The sequence below is a fragment of the Apodemus sylvaticus genome, chromosome 21 (genome assembly GCF_947179515.1).
Source record: "Apodemus sylvaticus chromosome 21, mApoSyl1.1, whole genome shotgun sequence".
In the NCBI taxonomy this organism is placed as follows: Eukaryota; Metazoa; Chordata; class Mammalia; order Rodentia; family Muridae; genus Apodemus; species Apodemus sylvaticus.
In genome coordinates this window covers 6052006-6066398 of record NC_067492.1, presented here as the reverse complement: position 1 = coordinate 6066398, position 14393 = coordinate 6052006, and the positions used below count along the sequence as shown (strand labels likewise).

At 48.7% G+C, this 14393-nt stretch overlaps 1 protein-coding gene across 4 annotated transcripts in view; it reads left to right on the top strand.

The window, feature by feature from the left end:
- The window catches only part of Tcf25 (transcription factor 25), a 31251-nt gene that overhangs the window by 1158 nt on the left and 15700 nt on the right, over window positions 1–14393 (top strand). For all 4 annotated transcript variants that reach the window (XM_052166155.1, XM_052166154.1, XM_052166153.1 and 1 more), the window contains exons 2-6: window positions 5995–6156; window positions 7163–7237; window positions 7913–8031; window positions 8929–8994; window positions 13984–14066. In XM_052166155.1, the coding sequence (XP_052022115.1) occupies window positions 5995–6156; window positions 7163–7237; window positions 7913–8031; window positions 8929–8994; window positions 13984–14066 (505 nt within the window). The remainder of the gene's footprint in view (window positions 1–5994; window positions 6157–7162; window positions 7238–7912; window positions 8032–8928; window positions 8995–13983; window positions 14067–14393) is intronic.

The following is a 14393-nucleotide window of genomic DNA, read 5'->3' as shown; positions in this document are numbered from 1 at the left end:
ATGTGTCTGATACTCAGTCTCGCAGTGAGTTGTCCCAGCCAGCTGGGACACACACACGGAAGTATTGTGTCTTCCTCAAATCGCAGATATTAAACCATGCACCACCCCGGACAGCACAACCCCCGTTGTCCCTAGCTTTTTATCAGTTAGCAGGTTTAAAAGTTCCTACCAAAGATATTGAAGAGTGTGGGAAATGTCACAGACATTTTGGAAGTTCCTTGCTCTAGTAACGAAAGGGAGAGATTCATCTTGTAGCATGTGCTGGTGGTGAAATAAGTCTCTCCTTGGTGCAGTCAGAACTCTCCTACCTCCTCTGACTTTCAGACTGAAAACAACCCCCATTCCTATTATTTCTTGTACCATCATTATAACTTTTATTAGATTTACTCTTGCTTATCATTACCTTTTTTTTCAAGATAGATAGACTTTCTCTATGTAGCCCTGGCAGTTACTCTGTAGACTGCTTTGAGATTCTGTGTCTCAAACTCAGAAATTCACCTACTTCTGCCTCCTGAGTGCTGGGATCAAAGGAGTGTGCCGCCACCTTCCAGCTAAGTTTAATTTTAAACATACACACACACACACACACACACACACAAATAGGGAAATACAAGTAACCCGTATGTGCCATGGCCCGGTTTCTGTCAGTCAACATGCCTTTAATTTTAATCCCTTTTCTCTAAGAGATGATTTTAAAGTAGTGCGTAGACACCACATCTGTCTCAGTCAGGGTTTCTATTCCTGCACAAACATCGTGACCAAGAAGCAAGTTGGGGAAGAAAGGGTTTATTGAGCTTACACTTCCACATTGCTGTTCATCACCAAAGGAAGTCAGGACTGGAACTCAAGCAGGTCAGGAAGCAGGAGCTGATGCAGAGGCCATGGAGGGATGTTTCTTACTGGCTTGCTTCCCCTGGCTTGCTCAGCTTGCTCTCTTATAGAACCCAAGACCACCAGCCCAGGGATGGCACCACCCACAAGGGGCCCTCCTCCCCTGATCACTAATTGAGAAAATGCCTCACAGCTGGATCTCCTGGAGGCACTTCCTCAACTGAAGCTCCTTTCTCTGTGATAACTCCAGCCCTTGTCAAGTTGACACACAACCAGCCAGTACAACATCATTCACCCTTCCATAAGCCTCCTTGGCATTGGGATTCCTCCCTTGACAGCAGCTGGTGTTCACTCTCAGACCTTGGGTATCTGAGACCACTGGCCCTAAAGACTTTACAGCTCTCCTGAACTTGTCCTGCACGCTGTCTCCTATGGGTCTTTACAACTTTTACATTTTGTCTCAGCTCCCTGACCTCTGCTTCTGCCACCCTCTGTCCAGCTCCTCTCCCCAGCTGGTCAGTGGCCTGCTTTTTAGATAACAAGCAGCTGGCTGTCTTGCCTCCTTCAGGACCTGGCTGCTGACTGCTCAGCTGCTTTGTATTACTATCTTAGCCACACTACTGAAGTGGGGGGGGGCAGAGGTACAGCCCGGTGGGGAAGAGCCCTTGCTGCCTTCCCAGAGGACTGGGGTTTGGGACCAGGGAATCGCCTACAAATCAAAACTAAGGCTCTTGGTAGCAGAAACCTGATACAAAGGGAGACAGAATCTCTGAGAGTGCACCTTTCAGCATGACTGTTGCTGTGATCTCGGTGTAGGTCTTTTCAAGGCCTCTGGAATGTTCTAAACAATGCTGAATATGCTTAAGGTTTGGCAGACAGTACTTTTCTTCAAGGCAGCCCAGGGGGGAGAATCAAAATGCTCTATCCCAATATCTGCTTAGTTACAGGGAGTTAACATCAGAATTTGAGGAGTTATTAGCATTTGAAGAGATTCTAACAGCGCCTCGAATCTATACCATGCTGTGGCGGGGTGAGATCTCTTTATCTGTCTCAGGTCACAGGGAGCCTGCCCATGCTCACAGCCTGTCCTGAGTACTGTGGCAGCTCTCTTCCCCAGCAGGTGTCTGCATCTGCCCTCTGCCCGGTTGTTCCCGACCTCGACTGCTTCTAATCTTCCTGTTTCAGCCACCCTGACCTCCCTTTGCTCCTCCTCTGGCTGCAGTCCCCTGTGCTGAGCCCCCCCCCCATGAGCCTCCCCTCCCCTCTCCTTCCCTCCCCTTCCCTCCCCTCTTCCTCCCCCCTTCCCTCCCCTCTTCCCCTCCCCTCCCTTCCCCTCCCTTCCCCTCCCTACCTCTCTCCTCTCTCCCCCCTCCCCCTCCCCTCCCCACCCTCTCCTCCCTTCTCCCCCTCCCCACCCCTCTCCTCACCTCTCCCCCTCTCCCCTCTTCCCCTCCCTCCCCTCTCCCCCTCCCCTCCCCCTTCCTCCTTCCCCCCTCCCCTCCCCTCCCATGGGCATGCTTGTGTCACTCTGCAAGTGTCTGCTCTTACCATCTGCCTAAATTTCCAGCCATTCCTTTTCACCTTCCTTTCCCCCTGGCAGCTCCCACCAGCTCGCTGTGCTGCTCTTCTTCCGAGTGTGCCTTGTCTCCCACTGCTAGAAACAGAGTTTCTAGTTCGGGCACCCAGGATGCATGTCTGTCTGTGCTGATTTTAATAAAACAGATTACTACCCAGGCAGTGGTGGTGCACGCCTTTAATCCCAGCATCAGAGGCAGGCAGATCTCGGTGAGTTGGAGGCCGACCTGGTCTACAGAGAGAGCTCTGGGACAGCCAGGGCTACACAGAGAAATTCTGTCTCGAAATAAGACAAAACTTGCTTTTTAGGCTTGTGTACAGGGTGTGGAGTTGGAGCCACCCGTCCTCGCTGTCCCCTTTGTGGTGTGAGAGCCTGGCCACCTGGCCAGGACACGGAACGGGGGATGCTCTTGCCTACCCATGGGGCTGCTGAAGCCTGGGCGAGCTCATGGGTGCAGCCTGTAGCACGTGCTGGCCGTGTGATCAGCACTCAGCAGTATAGACTTGTGTGGTTGGAAATGGGAGGGCTCTGGGAACCCGTGACGCCCTCGGCTTGTTTGATACATTCTTAGGGGCTGATGGGGAAGGACTAGGGGCAAAGATGGCTTGGGTCCACGCCTGACTGTAGAATAGAACTCTGTACCGTTTCAGTCAGAAGAGTTTTTAAAACTCAGTCTGTGGCAGCTCACACCTTGGATCCCTGCATAAGGAGGATTTCTGAGTTACAGGACATTTCAGCCTACATGTCAGGTTCTGAGCCAACCAGGGCGGCGCACTGAGACCCTGACTCAAAATAAATAAATATAAAATAAAATCAGCCTATTGAAGTTACACAGTAAAGTGCGTCAAGTATGGATTTGACATTCCCAGCTGTGTAAGCCGTCCGTGTCTTCGATATCTGGTACATGCTCACTTGGGCCTGGCCCCTCGCTCAGGATACACTTTTGAGATTTATTCAGTTCTGAGTATTTATTGTTTGTTCTTTCTCACTGCTGAACAGTAAGTAATATATTCTGTTGGTTTTGCAGGAGTGGGGGTGGAACCCAGGCTGTTAGGTATGCTTAACATTCCTGTTTGTTTGTTTGTTTATATTACTTGATCTCCTAGGCATGGTGGCACACACAGAGGCAGGCAGGCCTCTGTGACTTGAGGCTACATTAGTCTACATAGTAAATTCTAGGGCAGCCAGGGCTACATATAAGATGCTGTCTCCAAGAAAACAAAAATAAAAGCACATTTATACTATATATAGACTGTGATATACATATATAATATATACAGTATATAGAACTTATGCTTAACAAACATATAAGAAATATAAATATTCAAGTAAGTATAATATAAGGTAAGTAAATATAAAATATGTAAGTAAATATACTTAACATATATAATAAAATATGTACTTTATATAATCATAAGTAATAGAAATATATATTATGTATATTTACATCACAAACTTATGTGTGACATAACTTTATATATAGTATATATAGATATACAGGTAATATAAATATATTACTAATATACTTATGATACATAATATTTACAATATGTATTTATATTACTTGTATATTTACATATACTGTATATATATGCATATAAATTGAAAAGAAAAAAGACAACAAAATTAAAAAAAAATTGATTAGGGGTTGGGTGTGGTGGCACATGGAGGCCAATGTGGGAGGATTGATGTGAGTTCAAGGCCAGCCTTGAATATGTAGTGAGACTGTCATAAATAAATAAATAAAATTGGACGGGCTGTTGAGATGGCTCAGAGGTTAAGAGCACTGGCTGCCCTTCCAGAGGACCTGAGTTCCATTCCCAGCAACCACATAGTGGCTGACAGCCATCTGTAATGAGATCTGATGTCCTCTTCTGGTGTGTCTGAAGACAGTGCACTCACATTAAGTAAATAAACAAATAAATAAATAGATCTTTAACAACGAGAAAAAGAACTCATGAGTGCCCTTCTCTCACTAACTAGTTCCAACTGTCGGGGTTCTCGCCAAGTTCAGTAATTTGTGAGAAATACAAAATACGTTTGTTCTTATGCCTTACTGCAGGGAACGTTTAGAGTGAGGTTCCAGAGGTACCTAAAGCTGATGTACACCTTAGTGCACGGCCTGCGCTGTTGTGTACAGGTGACACTTCTCAATGCATCTACAGTGTGTGGGTGACACTCCCAGCCTGAGTTTTCATGTTGGAGTTTTTGTTGTTTTTGGCCCCAGGAATTACAGGATGAGCTATGTCCCCTGTCTGTTGGTGGAGTTCACTGACGGACTCTACTGTACAGCTCCTGTGGCTGACCTGGATCTGCAGTGCTTCAGGGGGTTGAGTTACTGCCTTTGGATACCCACCTCAGATCATGTTGCTACCACTGACTTGGCCTCAAGGCCCCTGTAAATCCTCTGGTCAGTGTGGGTCGAAGCCCCAGTGAAGAAGACATTACTGCGGAAAATTACCAGATGCTTAGACGTTAACCACACCAAAGCCAGAGCAAAGGCCAGGCCTTTATGCCAATAGGATGAAACTTACTGAGAATCTATAAAGTGGAACTAAATATTTACTGCCAAAGTAGTGTGCCCAGTGGCGTGAGGGCAGCGATGGGCATGTTCTTTCTTATGTGTGTGGATATGCTTTATCTGCATGTCTGTCTGTGCATCACATGCGTGCCCGGCACCCACGAAGCCTGAGGAGTGCATTTGACCCCTGGGAGCCAGAGTTAAAAATGGTTCTAAGTATGCACGTGGGTGCTGGGACTCACACCCAGGTCCTCTAGAAGAGCAACCAGTGCTCCCAACTGCTGAGCTCCCTCCAGTCCACGTTGGTTGTTTATTGTCCTCCATCCCGGCGAGGCTGTCTTTAGCAAGTTCGCACAGTGCATATTGCTGTGAGGAAAGAATGAATGTGTCAGCACTCTCTCTGTGAGAGCTTTCTGTGATGTCCCCAGGGTTTGGTCACTGATGCCCTATAGATGTCTGTTATTGTCCCTGATTCCCAGGTTCATGATCGCTCTTCACAGTGAAGAGTTGTGCTGGCTCCTTCTGCCAACGCAGAAAGTAAACTCTTTACGGCAGCCCTTTACAGGGATAGTGCAATCTTGTCTGGGAAGTCTAACAATTACAAATAGTTTATTGAAGCAGGAGGTGGCTCAGAAGTCAAGAGCATTGACTGCTTTTCCAGAGAACCCAGGTTTGATTCCCATCACCCACATGTCAACTTACAGCTGTCCAATTCCAGGGGTTCTGACACACTCCTCAGGTCTCCATGGGCACCAGACATACCTGTGCGTATACATGCATGTAGGCAGAATACCCATATACATAAAGAAGAGAAGAAATTAAAGCTGCCCTTGTGTGGTATTTGGTAAACGGGGTCATTGGGGTTTGGAGATTCTGAATGTCGTACCTAAAGCTGACGTACACCTCAGTGCACGGCCTGAGCCAGAACGCATTCACAGGCTCAGAAGTGTGCTGGTGCTGCGTGGGTCAGCTCGCCCACAGTTCTGACCATTTCAGCTGCACGGAGTCTCCATGTGCACTGCACTGTGGCGCTCAGGTGCTGTCCTCTCCGCATCCTTTTTTCCAGATAAACATCGAGGATCTGGAGGATGACCTTGTGGTAAATGGGGAGCGGTCTGACTGTACCCTGCCAGACTCCGCGTCATCAGGGAACAAAGGAAGGGCTAAACACGGAAACGCAGAGACCAAGCAAGCTGGAGATGCAACCAAAGCAGGGTCCCCGGAACAGGTACAGAGGACCAGTCCCATGGTGAAGGTGGCTGTGAGGCATGCCAGAGGGAGAGCCCCAGGGTGCCGGCCACAGCCACTCTGTGGTACCAGTTTCTTGAATTCGTCCGAATTTAAGTTCATCCATTGTTGCCTTGAGGAACCTGCCTGGATGGGGTTTCTGTAGAAATCGGAAGACCAGTTCTTACATGAGTGTGTCCACCTGCCTCTATTGGGAGTGCCTGTGCCTGATGAGAACATGCAGTCTGGTGAAGCTCATGCTCTCACAGGACTTGGCTACAGGTGTTATTGTGGGGGAGCAGAGGCCTCATAGTGAGCCACCCTGACCCAGGGAGTCCTATCTTTAGGGGCGGTAGAGCACAGCAGGGAATGGTTGCCAACATGAAGATAGAATGCAGTGTCCAGGTGGCTGGGTTGTCCTGTGCACTATCATGGGAGGCCCCGAAGCACACGGGCAGGCAGGGATATGAGGGAGGACGGTGGCAGGTGTTTCTTATTGCCAAAATCCAGGTCAATCTGAAGGACTGAGGGTGGAGGAGGGAAAGGGACTACCACAGAGGGGGTAGGGGATTGGGGTTGGTTACATTTTTGTTTGAGTTTTATTTTATGTTTATTTTGGGTTTTTGAAACAGGGTTTCACTGTGTAGCCTTGGCTATTTAGAACTTGGTCTGTAGTTGAGGCCAACCCAGATGGCCTCAAACTCAGAGATCGCTTGCCTATGTCTCCTGAGTGCAGGGATTAAAGTCATGTACCACCACTGCCCAGTTTAAATTTTTATTTTTATTATTTATGTATTTATTTTTTTAAATTCAGGTCTCACTGTGTAACCCTCACTACCTTGGAGATGTCTTTATAGACCAGGCTGACCTCAAACCCGTAGAGATCTGCCTCTGTCTGCTCCTGATTGCTGGGATTAAAGGCATTTGCCACCAGGCCTGGCTGCTGTGTAGTTCTTAATGTTTATGATTTTATTTCTTTCCATTGATTAAAATGTCTCTTCCATTAGTCTAATGCAAGTGGCAAACTCCGAAAGAAGAAAAAGAAGCAGAAAAATAAGAAAAACTGCACAGGAGAAGCCTCGGTATGTTGTCAAACGGTCTGGTTCCTCTGCCTGAGCCGCACTACTCCCTGCTGGTACCTCAGGCTGGTCCTTAGAGAAAGTTTCTTATTGAGTGTTTTGAGAGCTTCCCAAGAGGTGTAGCTCAGAGGTCAGAAGAAGACCTCTTAGAGATCCTACGTCTGGTTTGTTCCCTTTGCTCCCTGGTTGTCAGACCCCACTCTTGTTCGCTGGGTTCCTAGTTGAGTGTTCCTCACTCAGCTCTGTATCACCTGATGACTTAAACTGGTAGTGGGTGTAGAAGCCACCACGCACCTGCCATCATCAGATGGTACGGGCCTCTTGCTTCCACATGCCCGTGTCTTACTGTTAGTTCTGCACAAGTTGTAGCTTTGTTACTGCCATTGAGGAGTCATGACTCAGTTTACCCAAGGAAGTCATCTCCTCAAAGATGCAGTGGTGTTTTGGCCTGTGTTTTCCAGGGCCCTCTGAGTCTATGATTCCAGCTCTTCTGGACTTCTCTAGTGAGACACGTCTCCTTTTTGAGTGTAGGTGCAGCGTATGATAATATCGTTTAGGAAGTAAGTCAGTGTAATCGTTCTTTGTCAAAATAAAGTCAGAGCCAGGTATGGTGGCACGTGCCTAGAATCCGAGCAGTGGATGTCAGCGCAGTGATTAATGGATTGCTCTGGCTTTTAGGAGAATGGACTAGAAGACATCGATCGCATCTTAGAGAGGATTGAGGACAGCAGCGGGTTCAGCCACCCCGGCCCCCCTCCGCTGAGCTCCAGGAAGCATGTCCTGTATGTGGAGCACAGGTACAGTCCGCCCTCACTCGTGAGAGAACAGTGTTTTAAAAGAGTCAGACCAGGTTGTTGTGGTGCACACCATTAATCCCAGCACTCGGGAGGCAGAGGCAGGCAGATCTGTGTGAATTCAAGGATAGCCAGGGCTACAAAGAGAAACCTTGTCTTAAACTTACTGTCCTTTTTAGTCAGGCCTAGTGCAGACAGACATCTGTAACCCCAGCCCTAGCACTCATGAAGTAGAGACAGGAGAGTTGAGAGTTCAGGGCCAGCTGGGGCTGCATAAGATAAACTCAAGAAAGAAAGGACGTGTACCGTGTGCTTGGAGAGTGCAGAGTGCACAGCCAGCATGTGGCAGACCCTGGGTCCCGTCTCCTGTCCAGTGAGCTCCATGTGAGCTCCACACTCGGTTCCCAAACAGAACAGTGTTGTGCTGGGCCTGGGGTTCTGCGTGTCATCTGAGCACATAGTGGACTGAGTTCAAGGTCGGCCGGGCACAGAATGAGGCACGCCTCCTCAAGACAAACCAAGACACTTATTATTAAACGTGTAAGAAATGATGGGGCGGAAGCAGTCCTCCCCTTTCAGAGGACTCCCCCTTGTTGGATTCCTGAGCTGTAGAGCACCATTTCACATTCGGGGCACTGACTGCCCAGCTGTTCCCTTCCATAGACTCAGTAAAATGGACTTCCTGCCACCGGTGTTGCCAGCTTTTTGAAAATGGGTCTCAGTGTGCTCAAAGCTGACCAGGACCCCATCCTCCTGCCTCAGCCTTCCAAGTACTAAGATTACAGGCATGCACCACCCCTACATGCCAAGCTCCCTACTAGGTTCTTGTGTGGTTTTATAAAAATTTCCAGTTATTGTAAAAAAAAATGTAATTTTTCTTTGTAAACTCTTTTCTCACAGACACTTGAATCCAGACACAGAACTGAAGAGGTATTTTGGTGCTCGAGCGGTCCTGGGCGAGCAAAGGTGAGGTCCACTCAATCTGTTTCCTTCAAGCCCTGTCAGTCTTTCTCACACTCTAGACGGAAGGGTGTGTTGAGGGAAACTCTTAGCATTAGGTCCGAAATTATTCAAATCAAAAGAAAAGGTTTATGGAATCATCAAGACTCCCAGAGCTGGCTCTGCCCTTCTCACCTTCCTCTCTAGGATGTCCATTGTATCTGCGGAGATGTTAGACACTGTGCTCGCTGATCTAATAATGCTTCGTGTCAGGCGTCATGCCACAGGGACAGCACTGCAGCGTGTCCCATGATTCCCTAAAGGAAGAGAGCACAGCAGCCGCCTCTGGGAGCGTTGTTAGGCGCGTTCTCTGCTGCTCCATCTTCGCCCAGGAAGCCTTATCTTTGGGTGACTGTTTATGATAGGGTCGTCTGAGGCCAGGACTTGGATTCTCTGTCCTTATGCCTCAGCCTCTCGAGTGCTTTGATTATAGGCTTATGCTGTCAAGGCTAGCTTAGTACTGTCTTTTTAAAAAAGATATTATTATCATTAATACTGATAAAATATATAAAAATGTAGTGCCTCATGAGAGTGCACTCAAAGTGGCTGCCTGTCTAAAATGCACTGTGTACATGCAGTTACCTGCAGAAGCCAGAGAGGGTGTCGGGTCTTCCGGAACTGTAGTTAGACACAGTTAGAGCATTCACATGGCTTGTGGAAGCAAGCCCAGGCCTTCTGTGAGGACAGCAAGTGCTCTTAACAGCTGAGCCACTTTCCAGTCCCTAGCAATGTCTTTTTAAATTTTGTGGGGTTTTTTTGTTTGTTTGTTTTTGTTTTTTTTTATTGATTCTAAACAAGTGCTTCTTGTTAGAAAATGTAATCAGATTAGTAGTCATTTGACTTTTGACTCTCATTCTCTCACCACATCCTGAGTTAGTTCTGGTAATCAGCTTTTGGTATAGCTGCAGGCACATGCCAGTCTTTGCTCTATGTGACCATGAAAGAATTCTACTGGCGCTGTAACATCTTGCCTTGCTAACATCCTGCCTTGCGTATCTGGTTTTCTGTGTGTGGCATGGCAGGGTGGGTTATTTGCCCCAGGTGTTGGCTTGTGTGCACCGTAGGCTGCTGTTCCTATGCACCCTGCATGCATTCTGTGAAACGAGCTGTCTCAGAGGAGGTGTGCGGCCTAGATCTGAGACTCACACCCCGCCACGGTCGGTCTCTTCCTTTCCCCATAGCAAACGCAAGAGGGTTTGGGTATTTGATGTTGTCGCAGCTCCTGTTTCTTAGCTTATGACTTTAGTCCTCTGGCTTTTCGCTTGCCGTTAGCTGCTGTTTTCCTCCTGTTTCCCGTGCTTTTGTCTGTTTGGGCATTTTTGTTCTTTATTATGTTTGAGATAAACTTCACCATGTAGTCCTGCTTGGCCTGGAACACCAGGCTAGCCTGAACTCAGAGCACTCCACCTGCCTCTGTCCCAGGTGCTGGGGTTAAAGGTATAGGCCGCTGTGCCTGTTTTACCTATTTGTTAAAGGTGTAGGCCGCTGTGCCTGTTTTACCTATTTATTAAAGGTATAGGCCGCTGTGCCTGTTTTACCTATTTATTTCTTGCTTTATATTTTTAATGTTAAATATTTTAGCTCTTATATCTTCTTTTTGGAACGCTGATGAAAACTATTTATATTTCAAATGGTCCCCCTTGGGGCTGGGGCTCTAGGCTCTGTTGGTAGTGTGCTTGCCTGACGTGCTTGAAGTCCTAGTTTGATCCTCAGCACTGTATAACCCAGTCATGGTGACACACAACTGTACTGCAGCACTTGGGAGGAGGAGGAAACAGCAGGAGGACCAGGAGTTCAAAGCCATCCTCAGCTGTGAAGTGAATTTGAAGCTAGCCTGGATTCCATGAGCCCCTGTCAGTCAGTCAGTCAGTCAGTTAGTCTTTCTCCTTACTCACATTCAGGGTGAGTCTTCCTGTTAGTGCCCCACAAACATACTCAGAGATGTGTCTTAGTAATTCTCAATATTGTCAAACTGGCAGCAAGGGCTTACCTTGTTCCACTCCAGCCGTGCTTTGTCTGTGCCATGTCATTATAGTTTATACATCCTGTTTCTGTCAATTAGAGCTATTGACATTAATTAATAATTACATTTATTTCATCATACATAGTGCCAGGGTTAGACCCACAGATTACAAAGTCCGAGTCCACACTGACCGTCCCTCAGTCCCGGTCTTAAACGACTGAACAATTGCAACTCTCCCCATGACCGTGGTTCGTTTACTCTTATGGTATTTTACTCTGAATTAAATTTATTTCTTTAAAATTTTAAGTTGGCCAGAGAGGCGGCTCAGTGAGCAAGGCTGCCTGCTGCCAAGTCCAGTCAGAATCGTCACGACGGGAGAAGAGGCCGAGTCCCCAAGTCTTCTCCCTCCTTCACACTGGAGCCCTGACATGCCTGTGCCCACACACGTGTGCATGAGTGTGAACACACACACTTCCATCAAACGTAAAAAGCAGGCCAGACAGCTGAGTGAGCGGTCCAGAGCTCTTGCTCTTGCCAGAGACCCAGTTCTACCCCTGGGCCCCCAAGGCGGCTCACACAGTCATAACTCCACTCCTTCCAGACCACACTGTCATAACTCCACACCTTCCAGAGATGGCACACCCTTTCTGACCTCCACAGGTACCAGGCATGCTCATGGTACTCAGACATGCATGTTATAAAGCATACACACAAAACAAATTTAAGTGAAAACAAACCTTTAAAAAACACTGTCCTTGGCTAGCCCTGGTTGCGGTCACCTGTATTCTCTGTACTTAGGAAGCTGAAGCTGGGGACCTCAAGTTCAAGGCCAGCCTAGGCTGTATCAGCGGTTTCCTTTCAGTCTCCACCCCATTTTTTTATTTTTTGGTTTTTTGAGACAGGGTTTCTCTGTGTAGCCCTGACTGTCCTGGAACTCACTCTGTAGACCAGGCTGACCTCAAACTCAGAAATCCGTCTGCCTCTGCCTCCTAGAGTGCTGGGATTAAGGGCGTGCACCACCAAAGCCCTGCCAGTCTCCACCTCTTATCCTGCCACCCTGAGGCAAAGCCTGGAACCTTCCCTCTTCCCGGGCGTGGTCAGTGCTCTTTTGGGGACTCAACTTCCTGTTGTGACTGTCGTTCAAAGCTCCTCCTCAAACTCCTCTGAATATGCCCACTACTCTGTGGGGCTGTGACCCTCCAGTGTTCCTCCAGACCTTCCCTCTCCACCTCAAGCTGCCCCTCAGGTGAATGGTTCACTGCAGAACAGGGCAAGATGGCCTAGGACCTGGGGCAGCTAACCTGTCACATCCTGCCAGTGACTCTGAGTTAGCTGCCTGCCCCATTTTCCTTCAGATTTGACTGTGTCTCTAATACACTTGATTTTTTTCTGCAATTACTTTATTTCTTTTTGAAGTTTTTCTATCTTGTTCCACTTGTTACTCATTCATTTTTGCTGTAGCTCAAATGATCAGGAAGCATAAAGACTATCACATGTTCATGGGTCACTCACTCAGGTCAGCCAGAAGAAAGCTCCTCCCTTCCCCACTAGTCACTGTCTGACCAGGACGCGGGAAGGTGGCGAGGGTTTGGCTCCTGTGATCCATGCAAGATCTGTATGAGGAGCTTGGCTTTCCTCTTCTACAAACCTTTGGTTCTTCTGTTGGACCAGTTGCTGGCACCCTCCAGGGTTCTCCTAGAGCTGTGCCCCACCTTCCAGTGTTGTCCCAGAACTGTGCCCTGCCCTCCAGGGTTCTCCCCGAGCTGTGCCCACACCCTCCAGTGTTCTCCTAGAGCTGTGTCCCGCCCTCCAGTGTTCTCCTAGAGCTGTGTCCTGCCCTCCAGGGTTCTCCTAGAGCTGTGCCCACACCCTCCAGGGTTCTCCTAGAGCTGTGCCCGCCCTCCAGGGTTTTCCTAGAGCTGTGCCCCACCTTCCAGGTTTGTCCCAGAACTGTGCCCCGCCCTCCAGGGTTCTCCTAGAGCTGTGCCCCACCTTCCAGTATTGTTCTAGAACTGTGCCCCGCCCTCCAGGGTTCTCCCAGAGCTGTGCCCACACCCTCCAGTGTTCTCCCAGAGCTGTGTCCACACCCTCCAGGGTTCTCCAAGAGCTGTGCCCGCCCTCCAGGGTTCTCCTAGAGCTGTGCCCCCCCTTCCAGTGTTGTCCCAGAACTGTGCCCTGTCCTCCAGGGTTCTCCCAGAGCTGTGCCCCGCCCTCTAGTGTTCTCCCCCGAGCTGTGCCCCACCCTTCAGTGTTCTCCAGAGCTGTGCTCCACCCTCCAGTGTTCTCCAGAGCTGTGCCCCGCCCTCCAGGGTTCTCCCAGAGCTGTGCTCTCCAGTGTTCTTCACCATTGTCATGGCTTCTTGTCCTTCTGTCCTGTGTCAGTTTATCATTCCCATATTCACCTGTCCTCAGCACTAAGCTCCAAGGCCTCCTTCTGTTCAGATGATGCCCTGGGAGCACAGCACAGCTCCCTCACACCACAGCTCCCTCACGTCAGCAGAGCAGCAGCCTGGTCTTTCATTCAAGACGTGGTCTTACTGTATAGCCTTGGCTGTCTATAGTCTAGAGTGCTTTATGTAAACCAGGCCAGTCTTAGACTCTGAGATCCACCTGCATCTGTCTTCTGAGTACAAGGACTACAGCAGTGTCCCCTCGTGCCTGGGCCCCTCCGCCTGTTCATTGGACTACTTGAACTTTCTTATTTTGTTTCTGCTGAGGATGAACCTAGGACCTCATGTGTGCTTGTCCATCACACAGCTTCTCCTTCAGCCTGGATTTTCTCTGTCTCTTTGGTTATGTGGTGGTGCCTAGCTCTGTTGCTACGCTGTGTTCCGTCCACCCTCGTCTGCCTGCTGGGCACCCTGTTCATTTATCTTCTGTGTGTCTTCCCTGCCTGCAGTTTAACTTCCGCAGTTCCTGTGGGCGTTAGGTAGATCAGCATGGTCCCTATCCGCTGTGGAAAATAAAACTGTGCTATGCTCTGTGTGACCCAGGCCTCGACAGAGACAGCGTGTATATCCCAAGTGCACATGGCTGACAACCCCTAAGAGCACCTGGCCCCGGTACAGCAAACCAGGTAAGGCCCTGCCAGATCGGCCCAGAACCGATGCTCTCAGGCCTCCCGGGCAGTCAGCTCATTTTAACTGGTTATGGTGTTATAGTTCACAGCAAGCTACCAAGTGTGTGTAAATTAAAGAAAGGGCAACGTATGGGCAGAGGCAAGAGAGCATGGAGTAAATATCCACGCTAGGTACTTAGCTCTAGGTACTTAGCTCTAGGTACTTGGCTCTATGGCCTGGAAAAGTATCCATTATCTTGATGGGCAGACATAAGAGCCCCTCACAGGGTGAAGGCAGGGAAGTGCATGTTGGTGTGTGGCTGTCCTGGTGACAGTAGTAAAGTG